Source organism: Talpa europaea (genome assembly GCF_964194135.1).
Source record: "Talpa europaea genome assembly, chromosome: 1".
NCBI lineage: Eukaryota > Metazoa > Chordata > Mammalia > Eulipotyphla > Talpidae > Talpa > Talpa europaea.
The window spans coordinates 101,476,092-101,501,661 of NC_140073.1; the positions used below are offsets into that span (position 1 = coordinate 101,476,092).

A 25,570-nucleotide genomic window follows, 5' to 3' on the forward strand; every position below is an offset into this window, starting at 1 on the left:
GTGGCAGATGTGCTACAGTAATTATACTTGAAGGGGTAATCTTATATTTCCAGCATACCAACATTTCCAGTGCAAACCAATTGTACATGCATATGTACTTACACATGAGTTTTAAATGTAAGTATCTGATTTTTAGATACCCTGCAGTTTCTTCCTTATCATAATATGTTAAAGGCTTACTTAGTGATTCATTTTCTCAATTAAAAAAATTGTTGAAATTGAAACCAAATTAATAGAAATTGCTATCCTTTTTTAGTATTCAGTGGTTTTAGTATTCAGTGGTAGTAACTAAACAAGGTAAGTGGAATGTTTATTGTTTTATGAACACACAAAATTGAATGTTCAATATAGGACTTTTTAAACAAGAGAGTACAAAGGGACAGATTAATAAATTACACTGAAATTTAAAATTCATTTTTCTTTTAAAAAATGCATTATAAAATAATAGCTAACATTTGCAGAGCATGTACCTGTGCCTGACACTATTCTAAGTAGTTTAGAACAGTAGTTTACATCTGTATAAAGGTGGGTTATTGGGCCTCCCCGGTGGCGCAGCGGTTGAGCGCTGGGTTGCAAAGCTGCCCGCAGCCTCTGCAGTGCCAGTTCGATCCCTAGCCACCGGGCGAGGGTCCCACATCGCGCGCAGACCTCTCCTGCCGCCCACTGCTCCCTTCAGCAGTACATTTCATCCGTCTGCCTGTTCTGCTCCCTGCTCTGGCTCTGATGAATTCTCTCACCCTCCCGCACTTCTGACTGTACCCAGTGCTTGTATAAATAAATAAATAGCAAAAACAAATAAATAAATAAACAAAACCAACGTTTTTAAAAAAAGATGGGTTATTGTTATAATCCTTATTTTTCAGATGCACTGAGACAAGAATGTACAAAATAAGACTGAGCAACAAATTGGGAAAGAGATGTCTAACATAATCAGCAAAAAAGCATTAGTTGTCAATATATATGTTTAGCTTCTACAAATCAGTAAGAAAAAGACATCCATTTTTAAATGGGCAAAAGATTCAAACATCAGAAGAAATGTGTTTGTTACAAGATGGTGGTAGCATACAAACATCTTAGAAAATATATTGGCAAAATCTAGTAACAACAAAGATTTACTACTCTCTAAGCTAGCAAATATTTCCTAATTATATTCCCTTGAGAAAATCTCCCACAGGAACAAAATCTCCCACAAGGACATTCATAACAGCATTGTTTATGACAGGGGTTGTGTTTTTTTCTTAAAGGGCCAGATAATAAATATTTTAGGCTTGGTGTACCAAATGGTCTCTGTTGCAACTACTCAATTTCACTCTGCCATTGTCCTGCTAAAGCAACTATAAATAATACTAAAAGAATGGGCTTGACTGTTCCAGTAAAACTTCATTTTCAAAAACAGCTAACTTGCTTTTATAAGTCATAGTTTGCTGATCTCTAGTCCATTATATTTAAAAAATTGAAAATCTGATGGATAGGAGTAGGAGAATATGTACATAATTTTGCTTAACAGTGGAAGTTTGTAAAATAGTGAAAATGAATGCTCTTCATATGTCATCATGATTAATAACTAGCATGATTATGTTGATATTAACATAATGAAGGGGAAAAGCAAGTAGAAGAATAAATACCTTCTATAGGAAATTTTTAGGTATAATTTTAAAACATGCAAAATAATGCTATATATTTCCTGTGTATACATATGTAGTAAAAATATACAGAAATGCACATTAATCACTTAAATTGGAATGATTACAGCTAAGAGTATGGGAGAGGGCGGCATTGATCAGGGAGGAGGACATGGGAATTTCTGCCCAGTTGCTTTAGTTTCATTTCATAAGTTGGGTATAGAGTTTATTATGTTTTAAATCTTTTTGTGTCTCTTAAGTATTTTATAATAAGTTTGAGAAGAAACAAAAAAAATAATGGTTAGTTGAAAAAAACATTCATTGTTCGCTTTGGATAGTTGTCACTTGGCTCTCCCTCTCAATACTCCGATCTGACCCGCTTCTGCTTCCCGCTATTCTCCCCCAAGGCAGCTTTCTACTTAGACCTAAGACTGATTAGCTTTCTAAATGAGTAATAACCATTGTGCCCAGTTTGCTGCCTGATTGATTTACTATCTCAGTCTCTTATTCTCTTAAGTATCTTTCAAGCATACTAGTTCCCTTTTCATTTAGTCTGCCTTTTAGATATACTTAGCCTTTTGGGAGAAGGGGTCTGAAATTTCTTAATGGAAACCTTACAAGCAAAGGATTATTGCCTTTGGTGGTTTTTTGTATGCTTGGCTTACAGAGCCATCATAATGCCTGCTTGGCATGTTTGTAGGTGAGGTCGTGATCACAAATAAAGCTAAAACTGCATTTATTTATAAAGAGATTGAAGAGTTATTTGTTCAGCATTCTTTTGTGTTTTTGATAATCTTTTTCTAATGTAGAATTATTTCAGTTATATCTATAGCCTTAACTTTTGACTTTTCTATTAAGATATTACATCAGGAAACAAGTGGTATGCAGAGCACTGACTCAGGTACTGTGTGACTTTACGAACAAGTGAATACCAAGCCCGGATAGAGTGTTTTACTTAATGGGAACCTACTGACATGGTGAGGAGAGTGTGTAACAGGGAAAACTGCATCCATAGAGTGCTGCTTAGAGCACGTGGGAGTCATCCGTCAGCCAGACTAGCAGCAGAGGTTGGAGGAGATTAGCAGGGCAATATGCACAGTGTGCTCTAAACTGTGAATGTTTTCTTGCCTAAAGTAAAAGACATATTTATCAGTCAGTGAATGATTATTTTAGCATTTGGAGAGAGAAGATATTTCAAAGTAGGTGCTGATGTCCAGCAGTATTTCACTGGGCATAGCAGGTAACATGTTCATATCTGACTTCAAGAGATCAGGGAAGTACAGTCATATGCCTAAGAAAAGGACCAGAAATACTTAGTGGGTAGCAGTAATTACCACATGTGATACCTCCAAATCTGACTAGTCTTTCCCTACTTCATTCTTCTATAACACTTCATAAAGCCCCTATGTGTCATTGAGTTGATATTATAATAAATCCTGTCGTAATGTTAAATATTATTTGTTTGGCAATTGACACTAAAGGCCTCTGAAATTACTAGCCATCTCGCTGGATAAACTCACCCTAGTTATTTCATTAACCTTGCAATAATAAAATCCCTTGCTTTATAAATTTACATCAATAATTCTCAACTTTGGCTGTACTTTATATCACTTGGGTAATAAAAAAATAAAAAGAAATTCTCTAGAGTCATGCCAGAGCAATTTAAATCAGAATGTCTGAGGGTGGGCTGGGCACAGGTTTTTTTTTTTTTTTTTTTTTTTTTTCAGTGTATCAGATAATTCTGAGGAATAAATAGAATTAAGAACTACTGTTTTACATATGTTCATTACTTATGTGCTTTATGGGGAAACTCTTTGAAAATAAGACCTGTTTATATTATATTCCAAGGCTTATTTTCTTCCCTATTAATTTGGTACCAAACCCAAAGTATAATTATATATTCACTTTTATATTTACTTGTGTCTTAACCTCTCCTACATATATTTTCAGGACTAGCACCATATCAAATTAGATTACATACCTAGTGCGTATCTTGGTGAATGGCACACAGATTTCCCAAGTCTTTTTTTTTTTTTCTTTCTTTTTTTCCTCCTAACCATGCCCACCTTCTTCCAATTTTTGGGATTCCCTTATATCTTGCTGTTTTTTCCTTATATATTGTTCCTTTGTCTTTCTCCTTTATTAGATGAGATAAATAACATATTTGAAAAATGTAAAGCAGGACACACCAAATTGGCAAAGTTATTAGTATTCTCTGTTTACGCCCTCTAGGGCTGACTTTTGCGGCTACTTAGTGGTTCTAACATGCTGATCACAGTAGCATCCTCTTCACCTTCAGCTCCTTTGATCAGTGATCCCGCTAATCCCAGCCTTTAAACTCTGTGTCTTCTCTTCAAATCATACCCATTGCTTGGATGTCATATAATCAACTTTTGGTAGTATTATTTGCTGAAAGAATATTTTGTCTCAAGAACTGTGTGTTAAATAGGTCCTTGACCTCCAGGCTCTGAGATGTGATATTTGTACAAATTCTATAAATCAAAGAGACTACATAGCACTGCAAGACATTTTGTATGAAGAAACTCATTCCTTTAACTTATAACTTACAACTGTTTCTTTTTTAAAACATGTCAGAATATCAAATCATTTCATTTACACTCTGAAATACTATTTTTCATAATAGCCAAGGTGTGGATAAGAAAACGTTTTTTAACAATGCCCTTTTTGAAAAAGGTACATCCTTAGAAAAGCACCTATTGAAATTGGAGCAGTATTAACTCATGTTTGACTTTTTAAGAATCCATGATTTTAGTGGGCTGTTTAATTGTTTAAAAAACTTTGAATAGTAACATACAGGTGATTGCTGTTTCATGTCTGTGTGCCTTTCAAAATGTTTTTGAAGTTCTTGGAATGCTTCCCACTTTTTTTGTTTGTAAAAGTCTACATATTCAATTCTTAGTGTAGGGAAAGATTTTTATCCAATATTAATAGATTACTCTGACTTTTGTGCCTCCTATACTTGCCTCCATTTTTGCGCGTAATCTGCTGTGTTTGATTTACTGTTTTTCTTTTTTGCCTTCCTTCTAGTTTGTAAAGCTTTTAAAGGCCCCCTAGGACCTGGCTACTTTTATATAGCCAGTACATGGCATTGGGGCGTGGGAGCGGGGGGAGAGGAAGGGGAATGTTCTCAAGTCTATGATTGCTACTGAATAACTAAAAATATGCATCCTGTGTATAACATTCCATGCATGAGTTTATGTAATATAGTTTGGAAGGTAGTCTTATAAATTGTGAGTGCTTCACAAAATAACCAGTTCATTTGTGGCTGACTGTATTTTGCATGCATTTAAATTATAAATACATAAAGAAATAGTATTGTAGTTGAACAGTATAAAAGAGAAAAGCTACTGGTCATTATAAAAACATTAAAGTAAGTTGTAGGATCTATTGTGAAACAATTCTAATACCTTAATGTTCTGTTATAGGACATTCACAGGTTCTGCATTATTCTGGGACCCTAATTCCAATGATAGAAGATAGAATTTTTTGCAACTTGTGAACATTTGTAGTTATTGTCTGGTTTCTGAAGTTTGACCAGTTGATCCTTTTTATTACAAAGGTAGTTAAGCTTTGTCCTTGCTCCTTCCTTATTGTGATGGGGGGGGGGGGCAGAGTGAAAGTCACCTAGAGTGGGAAACAGTCAGTCCCTGTTCTGGTAAGACAGATTTCATAGATGTCTAAAGTGATTGGTGCTCCCGGCATATTTCACACACACATACACACACATTTTTAAGTAGGTGAAAATTGTTTCAAAGTGAATATCAAGGGTGGTCTTAAGAGAAAGAAATGTCACAGTTGGGCATTGTGCACTAGGCCACCAGCCCCTGTGTTACTTTGATCAGGTGTCTTTATAAGCAGGTAATGGTGTCATCTCCCCTGCTCTCCTACTATTACATTACCTCATCCCACTGCTTGTTCCCCACTGAAATTTTTATATTCTCAAAATATTGGCTCCAGGGTAGCCACTTAGATTCATTATATTGGAGGTAACTCAATAGAGCTAGGAAAAGAAAGTCATTTTCCAGAGAGTAACTGAGTTTGTTAAGTACTTGGAAGTCTTGAAAGAAAGGAATAGATGAAATAGGAAAAGGTATATAGATTAGGGTGTAGGAATATGTATAACTCCCTTTTTTGACATCCTGAAACCTTTATATTACCTGTTGTTATCTAAGCTCTTCTTAATGAAACTTATGAAAAGCATATTGTTAGTTATAGTTACTCGAGAGTTCAGCTGTATTACAACAGTGGATGAAATTACATCTCCATTGTCATAGTGGTGATTTTTTTTTTATTGATTTATCACAATGTACATAGTGTTAAGTATTACAGATTTTCTAAAGTTTAGTTCTTACTCTGATAATTGTTTTTATTAAAGGAAACTCTCCCAAGAGTTTCCAAGATTACTGAAATGAAAGGTGGAGTATGTTAATTTTTTATTCTAACATTTAGAATATTATTTATATAATTAAGTTTTACTTTAAATATCTATAATGCTTAAAATATATGGGAATATTAGTATTTATAAATAAGGTCTTTCAAAAGCAATGCACTATTATTTTGACATTTCCATTCTTACTTTCTTTTCTCCCTTTTTTTTTTTTTTTTTAAAGAATTAATGTGCCATCTGGAAACCTCTGAGATCATGCCATAAAAGGAGTTTTGGCTTTTTGGCAATCAGTCATCAGGATATGCTGTGACTGTGCACCTTATCAGAATAATGAAACATAATTAGAAAGGTGTTTAACTTATAAAACATTTTTATATTGGAGAGTCTTGTGTAGACATTATGGGATTAAAAAAAATTACTACTACTAAATCCCAAGGTTAAGGTGATTTAAGATATCATCATGGCAGAGTCCTGGGATGCTTAGACAGATATGTAAATCAAAACCCTATGTGACTAAATGGGTCCAGGCTCTTTCTAAACACTATAGCCTATATCTTCTTTTCAGTGTTAAAATAAGCAATACAATTAGTTTGTATGTTTTTCACAGAGGAGAGTAGCAATTTTACTTTGCAATTAACTTCCTGTGTTCTTCTCTTCTGAATAATATAGTCATTGGAATTGTCGGCCAAAGGACCTTTTTTTGGAACCTTTTTTTTTAACTCTAAAAAGTAACAAGTTTTTTAAATTAATTGAGAGAAAACAGCTGAAATCATGTATTGAAAGGGTTAAGTCGACATGAAAGAATTCATTTCCACTTTAATGACCTAGCCTTGCTGGGTTAGGACGATGGGGAACATGCTTCTGACTTGTACTCCTATTGCCAATTAACACCTCCTATAACAGGTTGCCTCAGCTAGTCATTGAAGCTCAGGCAGTAGAAATAGTTTACATGCAGCTTGTTTTTCACACTAGTTGTTTAAACTCACAAAATTAAAGTATTAAAAGGTTGTTTCTTACCTTGCTGGGTAAGAGATAAACATTACAGTGATAGTTATTTGTGTGTTTGAATTCACTTATATTTTGTTCAATGTTCTTTCTTTTTAGGGGGGTTTTTAATTGAGGAAACTAAAGGTAATGATTTCATCAGATTTTAAAGTTTTTGTGACAGGTTGAGGGTTATATCGAATAGCATAAATTGAGAGTAATTTTTGGTGAACTATTCAGTATATTATGTTTAGGATTATTTTTATTTAAAAATATACAGTCACCTTTATTTTTTAAGAAAGTTTGTTTTCTCTGTTGAAAAATACATATTTTAAGATACCTTTAAAAATCTGTAATGCAGGACCAACTATATACCTTTAAACAGCCATTATGAAAAGATGACCTATATGTTATAATCTTTTAGTGATAGAACTGGTGGTGTTTTTTATTTTTTTAACAAAACTTAAATGTTTTATGTTGTTTCCTAAGATAACTCTATTTTTGGATTGTTTCAGTTTTCAGTTCAGTGATACTATTTATTTTACATTTCTTTTAAGTGACACTTTGGTTCATGTTTAATCAGCAGGTATTTTAATAACATAATAAAATTGGCTAAATAATTGATACCAGTTCACACTAAGGGAGAGGTGGAATAATATAACTAATAGTGTTAACAAATTTGTTAAAAGGCCTGAGTAGGTAACACTTTGAGGCGTTAGTTTTTATCCTGTTATAATGGCAAATGCCTTTTTTTTTTTTAGCACTTAGTCAACAAGGGCTGCCCAAATAAACGTCACAGTTTTTTATGCTGGATCAGATTTTAACCTTTTAAATGGGCGGGGGGAGGGGGGCAGGAAGCAACCATGTCTCATTTAACAACATTTAAAATTTGTGTTAATTTCTGGTTTAATGTGCTAGATCAAAATTTACTGTATGTAGATAAGTTTGGTGCCTTGTGGAGTCCATAATAAGTATTAAATCACTCGTGTAATTTCTTTTTGTATGAGGATTGGTCACAGTGCTTGTACCTGTGGCTCACCTATTTCCCCTACAGTTCTATCGGATAGATGATTACACTTAAGTCAATTTAAGTATAAAGGTATAGATTTTCCCTTTTTTCTTAAACAAACTTAGTCAGATTTAAGTGACTTCAAAGTTGCCTATAGGAATTGTTTGAAAATTTATCTAACAAAAATAATGATTTCAATTTCTTGTCTGTATCGAGTATGTGCATTTTTTGTACCATGCTTTTTGCAGCAATGTATAACTAAATTTCCATTTTCAAATTTTAACATTCATTTAAGTTTTAACAGATCATAAAGTTGCAGCATATTCATATTTTTTTACTTATGTTGTCAATGGGGTGTGTATTTCTGTTTTATAGTGGCATTGTGTGAAATTCAGACTAATTTTCTTTAGTTTTTAAATTTTATTATTTTATATTTTTTGCTTACTACCACTATAAACTGATTCTTCAGTTTTTCTAAAAGTTATTAAAGGACCTTGAAGTTTAAGTTAACTTTGTATTACAAGTTATGTTCAATCTCCAAAAAAACCCAGCTTTCTGTACTTGTTTATTATTGATAAAATAGTTGCTATAAGGTCAGCAGCGTTAACTTCAATAGTTCACACACTATATAAGTAAGCTGGTAATCCTAGAGCTATGCAGTTGATTAAGCACCAGAAAGAAAACATTTTCTCCATTACCTTTTTTTTTAAATAATAGTAACAGCTTAAACCCGTTTTAAAAATTTAAGAAGTATTTGGGACTAGGTTTTCTTTAGATTTATATTGTACAGCTTTCCACCTTAGTTTAGCCAGTATTTAGCTTAGTTTTTAAATATAAGTTCACATGAAATGAAAATTGAAATGATTCAAGTTCTGTACACTTATTCAAGGTTTTAAAAAATTCCTGTAAATGGGACATATAATATGTATTTAATTTCTATATATGAAGTTTTTTATTTCTCATTAAAGTCATAGAATTGTAAATAAAAATAGGGCTGAGGTAGGTAGTTAAATGGATATGGAAATTCTCTTTGGGTAAAAAATAAAAACCATCATCATGTCTCTTGTTCAGTAGCATTTCCCAATCCTGGTTCTTTGTCACTGTACCATTACCACTTCATTACCCTGATTGCTCCAGCTCTGTACACCCCTCCTCCTTAAATTCGCTGACTTGTACATTTTTTTCCTCTTAATCTGTTTAAAATGGATCTATTTGAAATGGAGTTAGACCTCACTATCTTTATTTGCTTAATGTATAGTCATGTAGCACTTGAAGTACCTTGAAAATTCTTCATATTTAAGACCTCTGCTTCTGTAATGAATTGGTGTCTTATTTTTGTTGTGTACTTTACTCAGTATTTGTATTACAATAGATATAATACTGAAATAATTTTCATATATACACACACACACACACTTATATACACACAACCATGACTTAACTTTTGAACAAGGTGATGTGTTTGAGAAGTGTAGTTGCTGTGTTATTATTTTTCTATCACTTGTATGCTGTAATTAAACACAAACCCCAAATGCTTTGCATGACTTAAATTTCTCATAGTAGGTTTAAGTAAAGTTATGATTTTTGTTTTCATAGTAGCATATATACTATTAAAAGAAAATTCAACAGTTCATTTGCAAAATCCACTGTTCTCATCTAACTTTCAGAAAATATGGGGAGACTTTGAGGTGTTCCCTGCTCCCAGTGGGCATCCTTACTGCTTTTGGATGAAAAACATCCCAGTTTTTTCTTTCCATAGGGAAGTGGCTCCAGGTGGCAGAAAATTGTAAGCAATGATAGGGAACTAAGCTTATAGAATGAAAGTAGATTTGGGTACCTGAAGATGAGATGGTTTGTTGTGGAGGAAAGAACACATTGCTAGAAGTAAGAAATTTCATTTTAGTTCTGGTTATACTACTTTCTAGTCTTGCGATTGATGCCAGTGTGTATTTTGATTGCCTCTCTGACTACATCATAAGTTTCTTGAAACCCTCCTTTAGCTAGCTGGCTAAAGGGCTAGGCGTATGGTAAATACTTAAGTATATTAGAAGCCTGGAACTGATCTCTGCCTCATATTTGGGGAAAAAAATGATGTATTTTTCAAAGTCTTAAAAAGAAACTCCAGATTTTCCCTGGACCATGGAATAATTCAGAAAACTTTTGGTTAAACAGATCTTTTCACTCCATGATTTTTGTTAGATCCTTTAATAGTCTAATGTACAAATTTGGAGGCTAGGGTGGATATTCAGTATGTTCCAGTCTTACTGGACTAGAAACGAACTGTATGGATGGCATTTTCTTGAAACTTCCCAAAAGTGAATATTTAAAAAAATCTCTGTCACACAGCTGAATAACAGAGTAGCCAAAACTTGGTTATGTATTGAATATAAGGACTGAAGGAGAGAGGGAACAAGAATTTTGGAGGTTTTTAGTTTGAGGTTTTTAGTTTTTAATTAAAATTATAAATTGGAAAGGTTAATTTGTAGAAAGATGTAATGGGTTAGAGGTTTGAAGACATTAAATTTGAGATATTTCCCTTGGGAGACATATGATTGATAATGTTAGTAAGTTGGGGGTGGGGAAAGGGCTCTAAATAAGTCTGATTTGATCACTCCTCAAATGTGTATAACATTTTCACCAGTCACAGTGCTTACATTTTTATTTTAATAAATCCAGTTACAGAGAACTCATTAATTTCACTCTTTAGATAGCTTGAATCAGTAAGATTTTTCTTACACTGAATCGATGTTTAATCTCCCCATAGCTTTATCCATTGCCCTTAAGTCTATACACTGTGTAGTCTAAATCAGTGGTTCTAACACTTAGCAAACAATGTAATCACAGAGAGGACTTTCTAAGCACCCATTTTTTCCTGGACTCTGCCCCAGAATTTCTGATTCAGTAGGAATATGCATTATGCATTTCTAATAAATTCCCAGGTGATGATGGTATGTCTGGTTTAGGGACTGCACTATAAGAACTATTAGTCTGAATTTGGTCTGAACTTGGTCTGATGTTTCATATGCGAGGGTAACTTTTTTATATCTTGAATCTTTTCTAAACTTTATCGAGATCTTAAGCACATTTCCTACATATCATAATCTTAAGTCATTCTCCCATCTTGGAAGGTCAGAATTTGAGTGAAGAACTTTCAGTAGTGGAATCTCTTACATACAGTCAAGAATTGGCCCCACGTCCCTGTATCCTTAAGTGCTCTAAGATATTTTGCACTGGTAACATTGACACCTATGTGGTTTGTCTTTGGTCAGTTCTGATTTACCTTCCTTTGTTATCATAGCCTCCAAGAAGGGAGTGAAATTTTTCTCCATTTGAGTATACTTGGCAGCTATGCTCTCTTCTTAGTTTTCTTTTTAAATCAGAGAAGGATTTCTTCAAGATTGTAAGTTAAAAATATTCAATATTGCAGCAGACTAGTAGACTTTTAACTTTAGGTAATGATGCTAATTAGAAAGCTCACAGAAAGGGGTTTTCAACAATATTTTTAAATTAGTGGTTATTATTTTGTACCTGGGTTTGTTTACATTATTTTCATTCATACAAACTTCTTTTTTTTTGAAATATGAATACTAGCTACCTTTATTATGTACAATACCAAATTATGTCTAAATTTTTATTTTTTTTAAATAATAAATTTTATTTTTATATTCCCCATACAATTGCAACCCCCCTATTCTGACCCCAATCCCTCCCCTCCCGGCCCCCACCCCCAAAAAAGTGTCTCTGGTTCATAGTTTTTTGTTGATTTTGATTTTCACTTTCTTACAGTTATTCATTTTCCTGGTCCCTTATTTAAGTTTTCTAGATTCCTGCTATGAGTGAGACCATCCGGTATTTTTCTTTTTCTTTTTGGCTTATTTCGCTGAGCATGATCCCTTCCAGCGCCATCCATGTTGCTGCAAATTGCATGTGTTTATCTTTTGAATGCTGAGTAATATTCCATGGTATATATGTACCACATCTTCTTGATCCAGTCATCTATTTTTGGGCATTTGGGCTGTTTCCAAAGCTTAGCTATTGTAAATAGTGCTGCTATAAACATAGGGGTGCAGGTGTTCTTTGGAACTGATGTTTCTGTGTCCTTTGGGTAAATACCTAGCAGTGGAATTGCTGGATCATATGGAAGCTCTATGTTTAGTAGGTCCAGAAATCTCCACACAGCTTTCCATAGTGGTTGGACCAGTTTGCACTCCCACCAACAGTGCAGAAGAGTTCCTTTTTCTCCACACCCTCGCCAACATTTGTTGTTGCTAGTTTTTTTAATATGTGCCATTCTCACTGGTGTGAGATGGTATCTCATGGTAGTTTTGATTTGCATTTCCCTGATTGCAAGTGATGTTGTCATTCATACAAACTTCTTTACTTCTTTACTTATAATTTTTAACAGTACATACAAAAGTAGGTCAAAAAGTTTGTACAGTTGTAAGATTCTTGACATATGTTATTAAGTTGCTTTTCTGATGGATTATACCAATTCACATTCCCACCAACAGTGCTGAGGGTATCCTTTTATGACATCCTTTCCAAAATTGGGTATTATAAAGTGTGTGTGATATAACAACATCAGCGTCTTACTATGTTAATTGGTATTTCTTAATTAAAGAAGTCCAAGTAGTGAGGTTGAACATTTTTCATATTTATCTTCAGTATTACGTCCTTAATTTGTGTTCTTTGCCTGTGTTCCCATTAAAATTTTGGTATTTTTAACTTACTTGTATATTGACTTTCTGTTATAAATGGGAAAACTTTTTTTCAGGTTTTTTTTTTTCTTGTTAATTTTTTGACTTCAGTAATTTTAAATTATGTTGTGAGTTTTATATTGCTTTATTTGTTTAGTGGATTTATACTTGAACATTATTTCTCACCCAGATCAGAGATAAACATTTATATACATGTTTATATATAAAACTTCATGCCCATAATAAACAGTAATTCTCCATACCATTTAACTCAGCCCCTGGCAACCACCAAAACAAAAAACACCTCTTTGTCTTTATGATTTTGACTGCTCTAAGTACCTCATCATGTAAGTGGAATCATACAGCATATTTTTTTGTGGTTGGCTGCTTTCACTGAACATACAGTTCATTCATACTGTAGCATATTGCAAAATTTCCTCCTAATTTAAGGTTAAATAATATTCCTCTGTATGTATATTCCACATTTTGCTTATCCATTCATCCATTGCTGGACCCTTGGGTTGCTTCCACTACTTAGCTGTTGTGAATGTTGCTGCTGTGAACATTAATGTACATATATCTCTTTGAGATTTTGCTTTCTTTGGGTAAATACTTAGAAGTGGAGTTGCCGTGTTATGTGGCCTTTTGTTTTGAGTTTTTTGAGGAACTGCCATATTGTTTTTCACATTGACTTTACCGTTTTATATTCCAGTCAGCAATGCACAAGGGTTTCACTTTCTCCATATCCTTATTATTTTCTGGGGTTTTTTTTGTTTGGCTTTTGTTATCGTAGCCGTCCTAATGGGCATAAGGTGATTATTGATTTTAGTGGGGTTTTTTTTCCCCCAAGATTTATTTATGCATACAAGAGCTGAGGGTACAGGCCAGAGATGCAGGGGTTGAGCAGATTCGCCAGAGACAGAGTGGGGAACAACAGGCAGACTGACTGAAGTACACTGCTGAGGGAAGCAGCGGGCAAGCCAGGTCTGCTGCACCCTGTAGGTTGCTCCCTGGCCATCCAGGAATTGAATTCATGCTGCAGAGGCTGTGGATTGCTTCATATTGTGGTGCTTAACCCCTTGCGCCACCAGGGAGGCCCTGATTTTAGTTTTGATTTATAATTCCCAAGTGATTAATGATGTTGAGCATATTTTCATGGGCTTGTTTTCCATTCATATATTGCTAGAGAAATTTCTGTTCAAGTCCTTTACCCATTTTTGAATCAGGGTGTTTGTGATTTGATTGTTGAGTTTTAGGAATTCTCTAGATTTTCTGGGTATTATTTCCATAACAGATATGATTCACAAATATCTCCCATTCTGTGGATTTCTTTATGCTCTGTAGATAGTATCTTTTGATACTTAAAATTTTTTTAAGTTTAATGAAGTTGAATATGTCTATTTTTTTGTTTGTAACCTGCATCTTTAGTGTTACATGCAAAAAATCATGGCCAGCTTTTGTCTTGTGATATTTTATGAGTTTTATTATTTTAAGTCTTACCTGTATATCCATCTTCCATTTTGAATTAATTTTTGTAATTGTTGTTAGATGAAGGTCCAGCTTTAGTTTTTCTTTAAAAATGGATATCCAGTTTCTACAACACCAACTGTTGAAAAGATTTTGCTTTCCCCATTGAATTGTCTTAGTTTCCTTGTTAGGAATTATTAGACTGTATATGTGAGGGATTATTTCTAGACTATTCTATTCCATTGGTCTATGTGTCTCTTTATGCCAGTAGTAATTGTTTAGATTATTTAAGCTTTGTGCTGAGTTTTGAAATAAAGTGTGAATCTATAGTTTTGTTCTTTTTCATGATTATGCTGGGTATTTGGGGTCCCTTGAGATTCCGTATGAATTTTAGGATGAATTTCTATTTCTACAAAAATTATAATGGAATATTGATATAAATTGCATTGAATTTTAGGTTGCTTTGTTTGTACTGACATTTTAACAATAGTAAGTCTTCCAGTTCAGAAACATGGGAAGTGTTTCCCTTTATTTAGGTCTTTAATTGCTTGCAGTTGTGTTTTGTTATTTACAAAACTTTCATTTCCTTGGTTAATTCCTAAGTATTCTTTTTGATGCCATCGTAAATTGAATTGTTTTTGTAATTTCCTTTTCAGATTGTTCATTGTTCAAAATTTAACTCATTTATTGTGTTGAATTTGTACTCTACTGTTTTGCTGAATTGATTTTATTTTTAATAGTTTGGAATCTTTAAGGGTTTCTGTGTACAAGATCACATCACTGCAAACACAGACAACTTTATCTCTTTATTTCCCATTTGGATGCCTTTTATTTCTTTTTATTTGCCTTGTTACTGTGGAGGTGCTATGTTGCATTGAAGTGGTATACGCAGGTATCCTTGTCTTGTTTTTGACCTTTCAGTCTATTACTATTGAATATAATGTTCATTGTGGGGCTTTTATATTTGACTTTTATTATGTTGAGGTAACTTTGTTCTAGTCTAAGTTTGTTGAATGTATTTAATCCTAGGAGAAGTTGGCTTTTGTCTTTCTGCATCAATTGAAATGATCATGTGTAGTATATTACATTGATTGATTTTCATTTGTTGAGCCACCCTTGAATTCCAGGAATGAATTCCATTTGGTCATTATGTATAAATTCCTTTTAATATGCTGCTAAATTCACCTTAATATTTTGTTGATTTTTATGCCAGTATTCATAAGAGATTCTGGCTTATAGTTTCTTTGTCTAGTTTGGGTGTCAGAATAGTGCTGGCCTCATAGAACGAACTAGAAAGTGTTCCTGTCTCAATTATTTTTAGTTTATTTTTTAAACAATTTTTTATTGTAAATCAGTGTGTTGGTAATATAATGTAATATGGAGAAACAAATTTGGTTTTAAATGCTTCCAGTATTAAGACAAGTGAAAATAGACTATGTTTAATACTATGGTGATAACTTTGAAATCTAAATGAAAGAAACTATCTGAAATAATATAATTAATAGTCCATCTATTCTGAAGACATAGGTGACCTGCATTTATTAATATCACAGAAAAGGTTATAACAATTAGTTCCAAAAATAGCTTTGGAGCAACTGTTTTGCTAATAAACTCTTCCATGTTTTAAAGACATAGATAATTTACTATATCTAATTAGATAATTTACTATATGTGTGTAAGCATTATTAGAATAGAAAGTGAGAGATTGCAAAATTTTTCCAATTCATTTTATAACCTAGTGATATGACAACCTAACAAATTTAACAGAAAAAGAAAGTATTCACCAAATCTCATTTTATAAACAGGGAAACAAAAATCCTAAATGTAAAATATTGTGAGTCAACTTGGACAGTTTATTCCAGAAGTACAAAGGTGACTGAATACTGGGAACGATAGTGATTAGTACATCATAGAAGAAAGACTTGGTGAGTGATATATTGTGGTTTCATTTACAAAAAGAATTATAGGTATGTCACCATACCAAATTGTTATTTGGTAGCAGCAAACACATGCATTCCCATTAAAAATGTATTTTGTGGGCCTTCCCTGTGGCGCAGCAGTTGAGCGCTGGGCTGCAAAGCTGCCTGCAGCCTCTGCAGCGCTGGTTCAATCCCCGGCCACCTGCAAGGGTCCCACATGGCGCACAGACCTCTCCTGCTGCACCCACTGCTCCCCTCAGCAGTATACTTTGTTGGTCTGCCTGTTCTGCCCCCCGCTCTGGTGAATTCTCTCACCCTCCTGCGCTTCTCACTGTACCCAGTGCTTGTATAAATCAATAAATCAATAAATAAATCTTTTAAAAATGTATTTTGTGTGGCTGTTAACAAGAGACTTAAATTCATTTATATATTTTCTTACCAATCTGTTGCTCTACCTTAAATTGTTTGCTTATTTGCATTTTGCTTCCTTCATGGGTCCCTACCTTTTTTTTTTTAGTATTCTATTTGCTTTAATTCTCTGTTGATTGATAAGGCATGCATTCAGTTTTAGCATTCATGTTTTCATTTAAAAAATTTTTTAAGATTTTATTTATTTTTGCATAGAAGCACTGGGGTACAGACCAGAGGTGCAGTGGAGGGTGGTGAGAGGATTCATCAGGGACATAGTGGGGAGCAGGACAGGCAGATTTACCGAAACACACTGCTAGGAGGAATAGTGGGCAGAACAGGAGAGGTCTGCTGCGCAATGTGGGTTAGCTCCCTGGCCAGGCATTGAACTCAGGTTGTGGCGGTGATAGCTCTGAGACTTAACCCTTAGGCCACCAGGGAGGCCCTATTTCAAAATTATTTAAAAAAAAAAAAAAAAACAAAAAACTACTAATATCTGTTTCTATAGTAATCAAAATCAACACTTAAAACAGACCTCTTTCCCTCCTGTATGTATATTAGAGAATTTGGTAAACTTCATTTCCACTACCCTATCGAGTTTCTTGTATAAAATCTATGGTTTTGAACCCTGGCCATTTATATTACTTTGCTCTATCTCTGTTTTTAATTGCATTCAGTGGTTGTAAAATTTTTTTTATGTATTCTATATATGCTTTTCCCTTTTTAAGGTTTTTTTTTTTTAAGATTTATTTTATTTATTTATACATACAAGAACTGGGGTCTAGTCCAGAGATGCAGGGAGTGAGAAGATTCACTAGAGATAGAGTGGGGAGCAGAACAGGCAGAGCTCCTGAAATAAACTGCTGAGGGGAGCAGCAGGAGAGACAGATTTGCTGTGCCATGTGGGTTAGCTCCATGGCCCACGATCAAACCCACACTGCAGTAAATGGCAATAGCTTACCCTGCGCCACCAGGGAGGCCCTTTAAGGTTGTTTTTGATTAGTTCTGTTTTGGATTAGTTGCTCAAGAAGTTCTTTCAAGGAAGAGGCATGCAAGCATATTTTCTGAGCCCTTTTATATTTAGTACTTTATTTGGGGATCTCCAACATTTTTGACTCACAGGGTTATTCTTTTAGAAATCTGAAAGATTGTTTTCTGCCATTTAATATTGCAGGGAAATTCAACAATTTTTCTGCAGGTGCTAGATTTTCCTACTTTGTATAGTTTTAGGAATTTTGCTATATAGGTGTAATGAAGATTTATCTAAGATTTTTCAAGGTATAATGCTTTCATCATTGACTTTTGCCGACAGTGATCCAAATGTAATTTTTTTCATTCAAGAATTTTTCATCTTTGTCTTGTTGACTTTTTTTCATTTCTTAATTTATCCTTTGAATAACTGTATTTCTAAGCTTATCTCTCCTTTTTCCATCCTTCATTATATTTCTAATAATTTTCATCTCTAACTTTTAACTCTGGCTTTTTTTTAAGGGTTTATTTTTGTTTATTTGTGCATACAAGAACTGGGCTACAGTCCAGAGGTGCCATTGGGAGGGAGCCATGAGAGTATTCACCAGAGACAGAGTGGGGAACAGAACAGCAGGATATACTGAAATACACTGCTGAGGGGAGCAGCAGGTGAGACAGGAGAGGTCTGCTGTGCTATGTAGGTTAGCTCCCTGGCTGGGGATCGAACTGTTATAGAGCAACCCCGATATTAAACGGGTTCCTGGCTGTGGGTCCTCACCCGCGCGCTTTAAAGGGACTTATGAATACTCTACTACAGACACACGCAAAATAAAAGGTTTATTTACAAGAGAAAAAGAAATAAGGAAAATGTACAACTCAGGGAGAAAATAGGGAAATAAAGTCTTTAATGCATCCTACCCAATCCGACGACCTGGAAACCCAAAGTCACTCCCAGAGCTGGCCAGACACTGCGAGCTGGCGGAGAGCCAAAATGGAGAGAGCCCCCCAAAGCCCACGTGTCTGCCTTTTGTATCCACCTGGCTGCTTAACCCCACCCTCAGGTCCCAGCCACCTTCCCTTTGGTGGTGATGGGATTTGGAGTTCCCAGTGTCTTTGGCTTTGACCTGGGCTGGGGGTGGAGTCCACAAAGCCTATATGGAATTTGCTTTGGGACATCCTTTTCCCCCTAACAGAACTTGTCCTGCAGTGGCTGGCAATAGCTTGATAGTGCTGACTTAACCTCTTGTGCAACCAGGGAGGCCCTTAACTCTGTTTGGAGATATCCAAAGTTTGTATTCTATATCACCAAGAGAAACTAATCATAATTTCTTCAATGTAATTAAGTTTAATTCTTATTTTTCACATTTTCTTCTTGACCTGTCCTCTAACTCTCAAAGATAAGAAACCTTGTATTTTACAATGCCAAGTAGTTTTTCTAAAATACTGTTCATGATTACTGTTTTTAGATGACTTTTCTCTCTTTGAATCATTAGAATGCTTTTTCCCCAGAAATGTTTGCCAAAAGATAAGAGTTTGAAAATGTACATTGCCCCCCATTTTTATTGCTTTGGGGATAGTCAGATGATATTTTACCTCTACAGGTTCTTACATATCTCTCTTAGTTCAGTTTCCAGGCTGTTTTATGGAGATTTCTTCTTTTTCATTGCCTAGTTATGTAGTATTCTATACAGGTGAACATCCAGAATAATATATGTAGCTACAGATATTGTAGCTATAATGATAGCTACAAATATTCACTGCTGCTAGAGATTCTTAACATATGCCCCACAGACAGTGTTATACATGGGTTACTCTTTTTTTTCTAAGGATGCAGTTCACCACTGCAAACATTTTGTCTTCTAGTCAAGCTGTCTTTTGGGAAATTTAATCCCCAAATAGATCAAGAAAAAGAGTAGCAGTGGAGTGAGAATCTTTCTTTCTCCTTGCATATGGTTTGTTTTTTCATTTCTGTTAAATAGTCTTGCAATATCTCAATTTAATTGTTTCCTTTTTTCAACAGTACTTAATATGTGTTCTTATCATGTGTCAGGCACTTTGCTAGTGCCTGGATAATGTTTTTTAAAAAAGTGTTTCTTCCTTCATTGGTTGCAGAAAAAGATTCTGGATTGTGTCAGGAATACACTTTGGCATTCTGTGATGTTTTGTTTTCCTATTCTTTTTTTCCTTAATAAGTATTTTCTGGCCAGTTGAGAAGGGCTGTGTTATTTATTGAAGTTTAGATACCAGTTTAATTTTTTTCTCTGTATGAATTTTTAAAATTTCTATGGCTCCAGGAAATAATTTTTAGTGTTACTGGACCTCAAACTATTACTTCCCCCAGAACCTTTTATGACAGCTTAGTATTGTTCTTAACTTTTTGTCTTAAATGCTCTTAATTTTCTTAGATAACTAAAATCATATCAATAAAATTTTTATGTTTTATATGATAGCCTCAACAAATATTTTGACATGATAGTACTTTACCGTCAAGTTTTTGATTCTGAAAGAGATTCATTTCTATTTGAAAGGCAACCAGTAAAGCTGCATTAGGTCATATTAGAGGAAGAACTTGTCAGTTTTTGACTTTATTATCTGGCATTTATTATTAAAAATAAAATTTGAGGGATGTGATTTTCTAACCACTTTGTGCATAAGAATATAAAAGGTAATATTATTTGTATGTGAGACATATTTAGAGAAAACTTATTGTAGAACCTTTTATTATTAATGTTTCCAATAAATATTTTAAACTCCTAAACAAAACCAAAGAGAATCACTGAATTTTGCCTATAGACAAGAAGAAACACAAAGTACATATAGACCTGTAAGTCTGAAATGTAGTGTAATTTTAGTAAGTAAACCCATAAAGTGAGATAGACTATTCACTTACAATTTGGGTAGCTAACGTGTTTGTTGTGTAATTTATAAGACATTGTTAAGGAAAGGTAACTAAGCAAAATGGAATCTGGCTGTTCTAAGTCACATCTCAGTTTCCCACACTGGCCAGTATTAAAAAAGATTTTTAAGTACATTGGTTGGGGCAGAATTAACAATTATCAGGTAATAGGCATCCTGAGGGTAAAGACTATATATGTCACAGTCAAAGAAGTGTGTTACTTTTGACCTCTCCTGTCTCACTCGCTGCTCCCCATAGCAGTGTATTTCAGTAGATATGCCTGTTCTGCTCCCCACTCTGCCTCTGGTGAATCCTCTCACCACCCCACACCTCTGGCCTACACCCCATTTCTTCTATGTGAAAATAAATAAATCTTTTTAAAGAAAGAAAAAGTTTGTTGCTTTTGATGAAGCAGATGGAATCCTTAGGGAAACAGTATCTTCTTAGCATGTAATAAGATTAATAATATACTTGTTTTAAAAGTAGTGGTCAGAATTTGGAAAGAGTGTCATGTTAGCTATACCTACCATTGTTCACACCTGGGACAGTTGTGTTAAATTTGTTGTTGGGGGGAGGGGAACAACTTCATCAGGTGAAGTGTGAGTGTTTTTTCACAGCTCTTTTACCTAGGGATTAGAAGTCTTCTACAAAGAGATCGCATAGCCCTAATCTACATGCAGTCTTTAGCTGAAATGAAGCTCAGAGAATTTGCTGTTTGTGTTGATCCTTTAATCTAGCTGGTCAAAAAGCATTTGACATTCACACTGAGGTAAGAAACATGGCTACTTGGTGCTTTAGAGTTATGTGGTAGCCCGAGTAGGTTAGCATTGCTGAAAAACTTAAACTTTATGTCCCCTGAATACTTGCCTGAGTACTGAGTTTGTTTTTTTCCTACAGGTTTGATATTTGCATATTTTTTAATTATCTGTATTGTATGGAATAAAAGGATACTTGACAAGTTCTCCCCAAAACACTTTTGAAACAATCAATTTATATAGCATATAATGTTAACGTTAAGCTTATAAATTCTGGGCACATATAATAGTCAATTTGCTTGTTTCTAGGGACCACCTACAGATGCTCCTGCAGTGGATACAGCAGAACAAGTCTATATCTCTTCCCTGGCACTGTTAAAAGTAAGTATTGAATGGTGTTACTTGCTTTAGGGAATTCTGTTGCTTTCTCTCTCTGTCTTTTACTTAGGTATATTTGTTACCTTAATCCTCTCAAACATGAGCAGTTGTTGCTGGTACATTATAAAATAGTGTTTTATTTCTACTGAAACAAAACTAAATAAAAAGAAGAACCAAACATCTCAAAGTCTTGTGTCCACATATTTTCCTCTTCCCAGATGTTAAAACATGGACGTGCTGGAGTTCCAATGGAAGTTATGGGTCTGATGCTTGGAGAATTTGTTGATGATTACACTGTCAGAGTGATTGATGTGTTTGCTATGCCACAGTCAGGAACAGTGAGTAATTTTTTGATTGTTTGCTGCAAGTAAATGTGTTTTTTCTTTTCCTATGCAAAATAATTTTCATCATATTAAATTTTCACTTTCTTATTGAAAAATATCATAAGATTAATTATAGAAATTTTTAGACTATATTTAATCAAAACCATTTATTCTTTTAGTATATCATGAATTCTTTATAGGTCCACAAACTTGTGTGAATCGTACTAACATTAAATCCCTTTACTCAGATCTTCAACTTTAGTTAGTATGGCTCATTGGATTTATAAGTTAGTTAGCCTAATATTTGTTTCATTAGTTTGAACACTTGTTTCAAAAGATTTCAGAGACTCTCTTAACGAGACTTAAAATTCATGTGCATTGTCTTGCCTCATGTTTTGTTCTGTTTTTGAAATATGCCCCCTTTTAAAATGTTATGTAGTGTTATGTATGTGGTCATATATGACATTTGCTTTCCTTGTTCAAAATGTTAAGTCTAAAAATGAAAAAAAACTATGGCAAACTTTAGTTCTTATTGCCCAGGTATGGCAATTTGCTTTATAGGAAAAAGCATACTCTAAATAGTTCTTGAAAATCATCCATCTACTCTACCTGTTTAGAAGGCATTGTTTTTTCTGAAGCACAAATTGTGTGTGTGTGTGTGTGTGTGTGTGTGTAATGTATTGCATTGCATTTGTGTAGCTAGCTTTGTTCTAAGATTTAAAGAAAATGACCAAAAAATAATAACCGTTCTCTTAACCTTCTAAAAAAAGAACACACATATCGTTTTCATCTGTTTGCTTGAAAAGTATCTGTATTTTTCTGATGGATTTTTTTTTACTAATATGCAACAATTATTGTTCTTTTAAAATATTTGGATTAAGGAAATTATTGTCATAGTTTTGAGCTATTTGTTTGATGAGCTATTTGTTTTGCTTGATGTTGCTTCTTATAAGTATACTTTGATAAGATAGATATTGGAGAAAAATTATATTTTAAATACTGCAAAATATGTGACTGTGCATTTTAAATAGAGTAGTTGGTACAGAATGCAATGCATTTATAAATAATCCAAAATGTAGAACAAAATGCAAATTTTCTACAAATAAATCTATGTCTTGAGGTAAACCAGTTTGGATCTGCTGATTTTGCCCACCTGGACATCCATTATTTTTATTTTTTACATTTGGACATAGAAAAAACATGCTATATTTTAACTAAATGTTTGTTAGATTTAAATCTTAGACTATTAGTACTCGTATCAGTGTTTTCAAGCTCAAAATGAATAAAACACATAAATAAAACTGTTAATTTTATTGCATGAGGTCCTTTAGCTATCCATTGTAAGAAATTGTCCTTAAACTTTAATATCATGATTTCCATGTAAAATGCTTGTTTGACAATATAAGATTGTGATCCACATCTTTATTCTTTGTAGCAGAATTGAAAGTTTCTTGTGGCCCAAGAGTTAGCATACTTTTTCTGTAAAGGCATATGTTTCTGTCTCCTTTTTTTTTTTTTTTTTTTTTACAATTCTTTAAAAATGTGAAAAAACCACTCTTAGCCTGTCAGTAGCAGATTGCATACCCCTATTCTTGAGGATGCACTCTCAATTAGAATTCAAAATAATGTTTGTTTTGATGAGAAGGACGTACTTATGTTAACTGGTTTGTTTAAGTAGATTTGACTTAAATTCCTGATGTTAGAAGAAAGCTTGTAGGAGCTATAATGGCTAGAGATATGTTATGAACACTTTTACATTCTAACATATTCTAAAATCTTTTTATTAAACTATCAAAATTATCATTTTTTAAAGGACTTGATTAATCATTGTCTCCAGTGATGAATTTTTTCTATATATGAGATAATATTCAAAAGTATATATTTCCTTCTAATGTACCAAGTAGTCCTTTCTGAAGCATTGAACTTCCTCCCCCATCAGCCCAAAAAACAAAACCAATCAAATGAACTAATAAATTATTTTCCTTCTTTGAAGTGTTAACATTAATGGGGAAAATAAGACCTTGAGGCTGTTGATTATAATAGCAGAATAGTTGTAGAACTGTGGAAAAGATGGAAAAGAAATAGCACTTATCAGTTATCAGAAGATGGCGTTAGGAAGTATACTTGATTAGATAGGTCTTGCCAAAACACAGTTGATTCAGTTATTTGGTATTTCTTGGGATAGGGTAGGGTGGCATGTGTATGTGTGTGTGTGCACATGTGCGCACGTGTGCGCACAGTCATGGTTATAAACTTAAAGGATCTTGAAAATTGTCTTAACTCATTAGCTAATAGCAGTTGGGTGCTTTTCAAATTTAGAAGCATTGTTGCTGTATGGTTTATTAATTGAATGACCTATGTGGGTATCAGGTTTGGGTGTCACAAAATCTGTAAAATTATTTTGTACTCCTAAGTAATACATACAGGTCTTGGGGGTATTTTTTGTTCTTTAGCATAGCAATATAAAGTTCTTTTCATAGTTATAAGCAAATTTTTAATATAAAAATATATTATAAAGAAATTATTTTTCTTTCTCTAACTAGGGTGTCAGTGTAGAGGCAGTTGATCCAGTGTTTCAAGCCAAAATGTTGGATATGCTGAAGCAGACAGGAAGGTAAGTATTGTAAATGATCATAGAAAAGAATAATAGGAAATATTTTTAGAAATGTATCTCAAAAGTATGGAAGTTTGGGTATTATTCCTTGGGGGGGGGAAGCTAATTTGAAAATATTAATATTAGTGCAGTGCATAATCTAGTATCTCTTCCCTCTAGATTCCAAGTAATCTGCCAATCGGAAAATTGTCTCCTATTTGGGCTATAGCTTCCCATGTTTATCACATGGAGTTACTGTCCAGTCACTTACATAATTGTAAGAGCTTGTATATTTCATGTTATTTGAGAGTTGTGACTGAATAAGTTTCTGAATATTTAGATATGTTTGTAGGCATATGATTTGTAAAGACAGGAAAAGTACAATCCCAATATTCTTCAAATTTTCTCCCAGATTAAATCTCTCTGTAGTTGTCATTCTCTTGCTCAAATTCTTCTACTGTGGAAAAAACTTCAAAATTAATGTTAGCAAAAGGCTCAGCAGCTGAGCAGAACAGTGCAAATTGGTTTTTGACTGAGTTCCTAGTTCTACTGCTGGTTTAATTGATATTTAATCCTTTCACAACAGTGGATCCTGGTGTCCATTGTTAAAAATGTACTCTGCCTGGAAAATCCAACTCCCAGAGCTAAGGAGTTAAAGAGTAGATATTTACTTGAATGCTGAAAGGGTAAAAACTGGCTCTGAGAAAGTGTGGTAACAAGGTGAAAAACTGAAAGCCTTATCTACCACTGTTAATGTGCATCTCTTAATGATAGCACTCCTTTGTCACACTTATTCATTTCCATGTTTTCTGGATAATATGGTGTATGATTTCAGTGTTTCTAATGGTGCTTTTTCACACCTGTGTGTTTTTCATCTCTTCTTAATTTATACCCTGTTAGTGTGTTGTTTCTTTTCATATCATAATGTATTACTTGTTCTGTACTGAACCGCCAAATGCCCTCTTTGTTTCAGGCCTGAGATGGTTGTTGGTTGGTATCACAGTCACCCTGGCTTTGGTTGTTGGCTTTCTGGTGTGGATATCAACACTCAGCAGAGCTTTGAAGCCTTGTCGGAGAGAGCTGTGGCAGTGGTTGTGGATCCCATTCAGAGTGTAAAGGGAAAGGTAGAGTCTATCTTTATT

General features: G+C 34.0%; 1 protein-coding gene across 1 annotated transcript in view; it reads left to right on the forward strand.

The window, feature by feature from the left end:
• PSMD14 (proteasome 26S subunit, non-ATPase 14) overlaps positions 1-25,570 on the forward strand; it is a gene marked incomplete at both ends in the record, with an annotated part of 85,016 nt that overhangs the window by 23,184 nt on the left and 36,262 nt on the right. The window contains 4 exons of the mRNA XM_084236236.1: positions 21,444-21,515; positions 21,731-21,850; positions 24,379-24,449; positions 25,402-25,552. Coding sequence (XP_084092362.1) covers positions 21,444-21,515; positions 21,731-21,850; positions 24,379-24,449; positions 25,402-25,552 — 414 coding nt within the window. The remainder of the gene's footprint in view (positions 1-21,443; positions 21,516-21,730; positions 21,851-24,378; positions 24,450-25,401; positions 25,553-25,570) is intronic.